The sequence below is a fragment of the Sardina pilchardus genome, chromosome 20 (genome assembly GCF_963854185.1).
Source record: "Sardina pilchardus chromosome 20, fSarPil1.1, whole genome shotgun sequence".
NCBI classification, from domain to species: domain Eukaryota; kingdom Metazoa; phylum Chordata; class Actinopteri; order Clupeiformes; family Clupeidae; genus Sardina; species Sardina pilchardus.
Genome location: NC_085013.1, coordinates 22,632,737 through 22,641,805, shown reverse-complemented (window position 1 = coordinate 22,641,805; position 9,069 = coordinate 22,632,737). Strand labels below are relative to the sequence as shown.

The 9,069-nt window shown below is 40.1% G+C and overlaps 2 protein-coding genes across 2 annotated transcripts; both read right to left on the bottom strand.

Moving 5' to 3' along the window:
- Window positions 1-228: 228 nt before the first annotated feature.
- On the bottom strand, window positions 229-1,182 carry LOC134067099 (olfactory receptor 10J4-like). Its single transcript, XM_062522176.1, has one exon. It carries the CDS (start codon window positions 1,180-1,182, stop codon window positions 229-231), a length of 954 nt encoding a protein of 317 aa, XP_062378160.1.
- Window positions 1,183-5,254: 4,072 nt separating this feature from the next.
- Window positions 5,255-6,211, bottom strand: LOC134067097 (olfactory receptor 6N1-like). The gene has a single exon (XM_062522175.1). It carries the CDS (start codon window positions 6,209-6,211, stop codon window positions 5,255-5,257), a length of 957 nt encoding a protein of 318 aa, XP_062378159.1.
- Window positions 6,212-9,069: the final 2,858 nt, after the last annotated feature.

Below are 9,069 nucleotides of genomic sequence, written 5' to 3'. Positions count from 1 at the left end.
GACTGTCAACATACAAGATCAAATGACTGTCTGAAGCTCAAGGTTCCTCGAATCCATTCAGAATCCATATGAATATATTTAGTTGTATACACTGCATTACACCTGTGCTCTAACATAAGTACTTATGTACTTTTAACAACAACAAGTAGCGCTTAAACAAGAAACAGTAATGTTAACATTTAAGACTATTGATTGAAGGAAACTGATTAACCGTCTTTTTTTATAGCTTTAGGATATAGGGATTGTTTTTCTGTGAGCTGAGGGTGAGGCAACACATCTACTGAGGGCTCTGGTTAGAGCCTCCCAAAGCTCCTTGTTCCTCAAGCTGTAAATGATTGGGTTGAGAGACGGTGTGAGAACCGAATACACCACCGCCACAATCATACGTGCGTCGGGGGAGAACGTGGCCACGCGGTAGGACACGTACACACACGTGGCCGACACGTACGAGATACAGACCACGATCAGGTGAGAGGCGCAGGTGGCGAACGCCTTCATCCTCTCCGCCCTCCCCATGCCACGGACTGCCTTACCTATGCACACGTACGAGGCCAGGATGAGAGAGAACGTGCCAAGGAGCACGACCATAGCGAGGGACAGAGATAGGTAGTTGTTGACAGTCGTGTCGTCACAAGCTAGCCTCACCACGGACGAGTGGTCACAGAGGACGTGCTTCACCCTGTTGGGCCCACAAAATTGTCGCTGAAGGGCCAGGCAGAGTGCCGGCAAGACCATACCATAACCAAAACACCATGCGGCAAAGACCAGGAGTATACACACCTGTTTAGTCATAATAGTAGTGTAACGGAGTGGGTTACATATAGCTACATAGCGGTCAAACGCCATGACGGTCAAGATAGCTCGGCAAGTTGAACCCATGGATAGGAAAAAGTACATCTGTACCATACATCCAGGTTTGGAAATAACGTGTTCTTTTTTTAGTAAACCTGAGAGTAAGTTGGGTATGCTTACTGTGACATACAGCATATCTGAGAAAGACAGGTTATGAAGGAAGAAGTACATCGGAGATTTTAGCTTAGGGTCTGTCCTCACCAGATATATAATCATACCGTTGCCACACAAGACCACGACATAAATAGTTAGAAAAACACCAAACATGAGCATTTTCTTCTCCTGCAGTCCTTCTATGATGAAAAATGTGACGGGAGCAGAGATGTTCATATTCCCAGGTAATAATATACCTGGAAAAAACATTGGACAAGAAGCTGTTAACATGACCATTATTTGAACAGTTTCAAGTTAAGTTTCAAGTTAAGTGGACATAAAGCCTAATGGAGAGTTTGCATCTCTCCAGTAAAAAGTCTTATGAATACATTTATACAGAAAACATTACATTATATTGATTACATTGCATTACATTTCAATGTAATCAATATCATTGTTTCAATGATAATACTGAAGGGGAATAATATACTTTCAGTAATACAGAATGCAGATTAAATCATTCAGATGTTAGCACATATTGATATTAATAGAAAAAAAACATAGTCATTACAAAAAAAGGTTATACACAATTTACGAACAGTTTAACTACATAGGACCAGGAAATCTATTATACCATATCCATTCACATCTAGTTAAAAACTTGGTGTCCTCCACATAAATGAACAAATACAATCATACTGTCTTAAATACTGTGTGGGTCACATTGGAGATGTATGCTTACATCATTTCTCCCACAAACAGTAGCAATTAGAAGTCGTGTCTTAACTGCAATTAATTTCAAGAGTCTACAGTTGCTACCCCAATTAGGACTAGATCATGTTAAAACGTAGTCATTAAAAACATGCATCCTCTTTATATCCTCCAACGTGTACTGTATACCTCTCTGGTGGGCAATTACCAATGATAATTCTGTGACTTTACAAAACAAAGTTACTAATTGAACAACAAATTGAATGCCAGGGACCGAGCACTGGAGGGCCATGTTATGTGCCAGAGACATTTTGCACCATAGGCTATAGGCCCACCTGAAAACCTGTGCTATTCAGACTTTTAACTCTCTTTAGTATGAAATTGACTAACTTTAGAATAAAAATGATTAAGTCCTGTATAACCCTGATAGTGGAAGCACCACCGTATTGGGTGTAGGTTTAGATGCTGGTGGTTACTAGTCACCATCAATATTTTGAGAAGACAAAATCGTCCCCACCCATATTTATTTTTTTCCAAACTTCACTCCTTTGTGGTGTTTGGACCGATTCTAACATAAAGGATGTTCATAAAGGCCTCTCCTTTAGGCAATAGGCAAGAATCATTAGGCAAGAATCATCATATATTGCACACAGTAACATGCATTCTTACTTTTTAGAAACGATTAAAAATGTATATTTATAGTGCAGATTAGGCATGTATTAACCATAGTACACTATGACATAGGGGTATTAACATGACATGAGGATAGCCTGATATGTTATTGGCTGCAAAGTTTAAATTGACCTTTGAACCAGAGCTGTTGCAGAGGGAGAAGAGGTGATAGAAGAAAGCTGGCAGATAGTCTGAGCTCTAAAGCATGCTTACACGGTATTAGCTCACAAGACATTAGTTTATCAGAACAAAGTTATCGGACAGATACAGTAGGCTATCTACTTATCAGTAATATTGTGAATCGTTTATTGACTTGAAAATCATGTTAGCAGTTCTAGGCTAGTCAGTCTAGTGGCGAAGCCATGGTTGCCATCCGACGTTTAAACATGTTCTCAGTTACAGTAATTGTGATATTAGCAGTAAACATTGTTCGCTGCGCCCTTGGACTGGATAGATGATGCTTCTGGTGGATAGATGAAATCACCTGACGGCCAGCAAGTCTGCGGGAGGAGCAACACAGCTTCTCTTCCATGTTCAGGTAACTGGCATGCCATGCTATTTTGTTTGTAGGCTACTACACTGCAGGTTTAGGTATTTTTGGCGACTGTAGAGCACCCTCTGAAATATGTATTGTTATTGGGGTTGGGAGGGAATCCCCCTTTATGCAGACCAGAGTGGGATCTTTGCTGAAACCATTGTTGGTTTAGGGAGAACTATGCAACATGTTTAACTTAATAACAGTTTAGAAATCATTGTGATGGTAAAATTACCTTTCCTTTCTCCCTTTGGCTACCCATGCTGCCTTGCACGCAATTTTGTGCGGGACAGCAAGACGATGATGTAGGCTACTGTATGTGATGTGACCATAGACCTAAAAGATGTTACATAAAGTTATGGGATCGCAAAAAAATCTGAAATCTATGGCCGTCCAAGGGAGTTAGCAGAGCGTTGATCACCAGCTCATTTCGTGTTTCTACTTCCGGGAATATGCCTGCCCCCTTGGATGTGACACACAGAAGCTTGTATTTAGTTAAGAACCAAACCAGCTTCGATCTGCACTAGCATCTCAGCAGTGTCTGAATCCATGAGAAGCAAGAACAAACTAGAACGAACAAGAATGAGGAAGAAATAAAACACGAAATGCTTAAAATCTCTGGACATGACCACATCCCCTTCAAGAACCAGTTAGACATACCAGCTAGCTATGAGACGGCTTCTTTATATTTTAGATGTTCATCATGGCAGAGCCAGTGAAAATACCAAAGAGACTGTTGTGAAGTATGCTGAGTATGCGAAGTTGTGAAGTATGCGGTCCAAAGCTGTAGGCTGTATCTGTGCTATATGTGAGGATCCACTGTGTGTGCTGCCCTGTTTTGGAGTGTCACTGAAGAAGACGTTTGAAGATGAGGAAGAAGTCAAGTTAGAAAGTGAAGAAATGTGTAGGCTTAAATAGCACAGGCTTAGATTTTGACACACCATGTTCCTTACTCTGCTGTCTGCTCTTACTGTACCTTATAGGCCTAATAAAAGATGGCCTACACTTAGAGAGAGACAAAGACAATCAGAACTTTAGGGATGTGGACTTTCCCCCGTTGCTTTAGATTCAAGGTGTCCCACTATTCACTATTTAGTACGACACATGTCTTTAGTCAGTATACTGTAGGTCTATTAATGCATTTGTCTCTTGTCTTTGGTGTGTGAGCATAGGATTGTGAGTGTCTTAATATAAGCTAGTTCTCTGTACATTTTGTAATTACTATTATTTAATGTCATTAGTGTAATAATCTTTTTTTCTTTTATTATCTAATCGTACTCCTAATTGTTCTCTGTATAATTGGCCATGACAATGGATTTTTTTTGGACGGATTCATAAATGTGCACACCTGTGTCTGTCAAGCATGCCCTATTAGAGACTTTGCAGAACTTCAAAACATGCAGTGTGAAGAAGGCTTTTAAATCTTACTGTTTGAGTGCCCTTTTTTTCTTTTCTTTTCTTTTAACTAAAAACTTGCACATATTATACCTCGACCAACATGCAAACTCTATTACCATGAAACTGCAGTATAGTAGTGACAGTACAATGACAACAAAACTACAAGTACTCAGAGAATTGCTATTATACTGTACTATTATACATTTATTAGAAAACACTACCTCCTACAAATAAAGTGACTGATAAACACACTAGACATTAGACAGATTAGGACAGACTGCTGCAAAAACAGTGGCTTAATGTTCAGTGAGATTTTACATATCCTATTTTTTTAGGGTACTTTATGCATATATTAATATACATAATGTATTGTAGTAGAATTATGACAGTTGAATTAATGTAAAAAAGAAGAAAAAATCCCTCCCTCGGATGAAGTGAGAAACCTTCCACTTTGTGTCAGGGTCCGGTTCATCCTGACGGGAATTGTTTAACGATAATGACTGGCGAACAATACATTACCCTGATTGTTATACATACACATGGCAAAACGAGAAAAGAAGATGTTCTTCTTAATTTGTGAAATGTGTTACAGTGTTGTGGTTTCCACTGGGATACAAATAGTTTGCCACACAACTAGAACTTGAGAGTCTCAGGTTTGCATAGCAACGTGTTATTTGCTGACTTTAATGTCCATTGGGATAAGTGAACAAATAAGTTGTGGAATGATATGGAATATGTGAATCAGAAGCACAAAACTTACCCTATACCATATATAGACAGCAGTCATTGTTTTTTTTTTGTTTTGCTGTGGTCAAATAGGAGCTTTGAATAATGGTAAGGCCAATTTAAAGGGCAATAGATCTTTCTACAGCAGCATTCTGAAGAGCCAAATAATAGATTTGGATAAAATAAGTAGTTTACCCTTAACGCCTCTGATTAAAGAAACTTAGTAAGGCTGTTGTGTCACCTTTAGAAATGACCATGTTGACACTGTCAGTATAAAGTGGGGATTGTTTTCCTGCGAGAGCGCGACACGGCAGGACACTTACTGAGGGCTCTCGTCAGGGCCTCCCACAGCTCCTTGTTCCTCAGACTGTAAATGATGGGATTGAGCAGAGGGGTCAGAACCGAGTACAGAACCGCCACTATCATGCGCGCGTCAGGGGAGAACGTGGCCACGCGGTACGAGACATACACGCACGTGGCCGACACGTACGAGATGCAGACTACCGTTAGATGAGAGGCGCAGGTGGCGAACGCCTTGATCCTCTCCGTCTGCCCCATGCCGCGCACCGTCTTACCTATGCACGCGTACGAGGCCAAGATGAGACAGAGCGTGCCAATGAGGACGAACAGCGCGAGAGTTAGAGACACGACACTGTTCACGCTCGTGTCGGCGCATGCCAGCCTCACCACGGAGGAATGGTCGCAGAAGACATGCTTGACCCTGTTAGGCCCGCAGAAGGGCAACGTGACGGCCATGGAAAGGGGCGGCAGGACGACTGCACTCCCAAAGCACCATGCGGCCACTACCAGGAGGACGCACAGTGGCTTGGTCATGATGGAGCCGTAGCGCAGGGGGTTACACACGGCTATGTAACGGTCGAAAGCCATTACTGTTAAGATAGAGCGACCGGTCACAGCCATAGAGAGGAAAAAGTACATCTGCAATAAGCAACCGGTTCTGGAGATGGTGTGCTCCTCTTTTAGTAAGCCGGAGAGCATGTTTGGTATAGTTACGGATGTATACACTATGTCTGAGAAAGAGAGGTTATGAAGAAAGAAATACATAGGAGTTTGCAGTTTAGAGTCTGTCCTCACCAGATATATAATCATGCCATTGCCACATAGAACCACAACATACACGGTTAGAAAAACACCAAACATGAGACTTTTTTTCTCTTGCAGTCCTTCTATGATGAAGACTGTGACAGGACCAGAGACATTCATATTGCCAGAAGATCGCTGATACCTGGTTAGGACAAAAAGGCAGGGAGCTGTCAAAAAGGATAAGGAAGTTAGGGAATACAGTTTGTTTCTGCTTTCATTTAACACTCAAGTGTTCCCATCAAAACTGACCATTTTGAAATTAACAATGCTCTCTTTTCATCTTAATCTCACAATGATTCATGCCATCCTTCCTCCAATGTGGAATGAATAAGATTATAATGAATAAATTATATAAAGAAAGAATGGAAGTTTAAATGAAGTACATTTAAATATTCAATTACATGCATTTATTTAAAACATTGTATATTTGTTTCGTCCCTGGATAAGAATGACCTGGCCTCTAAAATGTATGTCCAAAACCATAAATTTTTTATGAGTGAAAATATATGGTTTCGCAAATTATGAGGGTAAGCACTTGACAGTCGAGGAAAGCAGAGAATTATCATAACTTAAATGGTGGATATTTGAAATATGTTCCAAATCTAGTTCAGAAATATAGCTGACCTGGTTGAACCTTTTTCGCAGAAGTAATACTTCTGATATGCATCAAGCCAAGTATAACAACCTGCCAACAAAAAGAATCCACATACAAGTTGAACATCATAATAACTAATAGAGTTGTAAAACGTACATCGCTAAAGTTTCACAACTAATATTAGCAGTGAACACACTTTCCATAGATATGCTATCAAACGTACATTCAAAATGATATAGCAACTCTATCTGTCTAAGCCTAACTGATTATGAAACTAATTGCACACAACATGAGGGTTTGAATACACAACATGAGGGTTAAACATTAAACCTAAAAATATATATCTTTGCTAATTGATCGATATCAGCACATGAAAAAAGTATTATGTTAGAGTTACTCATAATCGAAAGCACTAATACACGTTAGATCCTCTTTTAATCTGATTGAGATGAATGTTCATTCGTTACCTGTCACCAGTATTGAGCACTCCACACTGTAGGAAGTACACACCATCTTAAATACAGTCTGGGGCACTGAAGAAAATTACAATGACATCATTTCAAAAAGTTTTCATGAGCCATTAGAAGTTTTGCCACATCATAATTAATCTCAAGAACAAACAATTCCTCCCAGTTAGTCCTGGGTCATATTGAGACCAATCATTACACCCACATGTTTGGTTAATTGCTTCCAAGACTTATCCCTCTCTAGTGTACAATTACCAATGATAAGTTTGTAGTTTTATAAAGCAAAGTTACTAATTGAACAGTAAACATTGTAAGCACAAGAGGCCTCTAAGGAAACACTAAAGCATTGGATGAGACTATGCTAAGGAAAGGACTTGTTTTAGTGTTGAGATCAGTCAGATTAGAGATTTGGTGCCAACCATCACCATATTGCAAGAAATACATTATACATGAGATCTATTTTTTAGGACTTCTGTTTTAATTTTACCTAAAGCTTTCAGTCAGACAATAAATGTGAACCTTTCCTTGAAATTAATTAGATGAGATATGGGTGTCTCATCTGATGAAGAGAAAACCAAATATTTGCAAACACACAAAGAAAGAAACAAACTAGCTCATTCAGCATTTTAATCAATGATGATTGAAGGTCATACAGCAAACTTTACAAAGAGATATGAAACCAAATATACAGAAAACATTTTTTTCTCTCTCTCTCCCTCTCCTCTCTCTCTCCTTATGTCTGTCTGTCTGTCTGTCTGTCTGTCTCTATTATTTGTCTGGTGTGCATCAAAAACTACTCAAAAGAGATGGAGAAACATGTTGCATCTTTTGCAGTAGCCTACATTCATTCATTTAGCTGATGCTGAAGGAACAGAGAGCAGTCATGGTCCAGTGAGAATAGGAGACAATAGTGTAATAATAAGAGGCCTGCTACCTTGCTTGCATAAGGAATTAAAAGACTCTGTTAGGTCAAGTCAGTGGATGTAGATAAGAGGGATAGACAGAAAACATTACTATATTACAAGGGCTCAAGGGCACAATGGTGAAAGCCGGGAATTGGACCGACAACTTTCAGGCTACTACACGCTAGCTCCCAGCTCCTTAACCTCTACACTACACAGAATAGAGAAGGTCATGGTAAGTTCAAGTGTGTTAGATTGTTAGTAGTGTTGGAGAGGAGGTACTCTCAGAAATGCTGGACTTTCAAGAGGTTCTGAAGATAGCGAGGGATGACCCTGTTCTGCTAGCATGTTTCACCATCGGAACACCATGACCATGAGGGAGAGGGTGATGTCTTGGGCCCTGAGTCTTTCTCGCTGTAATGTCCATCTTAAAGGGATAATCCGGAGTGAAATGCACTTTAGATCATTTTTTCGGACTATTGGGAGTACATACGTTGAGTTGACACCAAAATCATGTAATTCGGATGTATTTTGAGAAAGTTTGAGCTCACCGTTTTTAGCCAAAACTCGTTAGCCTGGAAGTGAAGCGGGCATGTCTTTCGCCGCTACAAAACGCTATTTTTATACCTCTTCTATTGTTCCAAACAACACTACACTTACGTGGTAGTGAGTAGAGGGTCCCTAAAGCCAAACCGAAGTATCCCCACGTCTTTATGTGGTCGGATAGAGAGTCCAGAATAAATTTAATTGAGTCAGTACCTTTCTGGAAATGTCGCAGCTGCAGCTGACAACGTTTTAACAACACTTTATTAACATTTCCAGAAAGGTACGGACTCGATTAAATTCATTCTGGACTCTCTATCCGACCACATAAAGACGTGGGGATACTTTGGTTTGGCTTCAGGGATCCTCTACTCACTACCACGTAAGTGTAGTGTTGTTTGGAACAGTAGAAAAGGTATAAAAATAGCGTTTTGTAGCGGCGAAAGGACATGCCCGCGTCACTTCCAGGCT

What these genes read in the sequence shown, in the direction of transcription:
- LOC134067099 (XM_062522176.1), bottom strand. Translation starts at nt 1,182, where the DNA reads ATGAACATCTCTGCTCCCGTCACATTTTTCATCATAGAAGGACTGCAG.
- LOC134067097 (XM_062522175.1), bottom strand. Translation starts at nt 6,211, where the DNA reads ATGAATGTCTCTGGTCCTGTCACAGTCTTCATCATAGAAGGACTGCAA.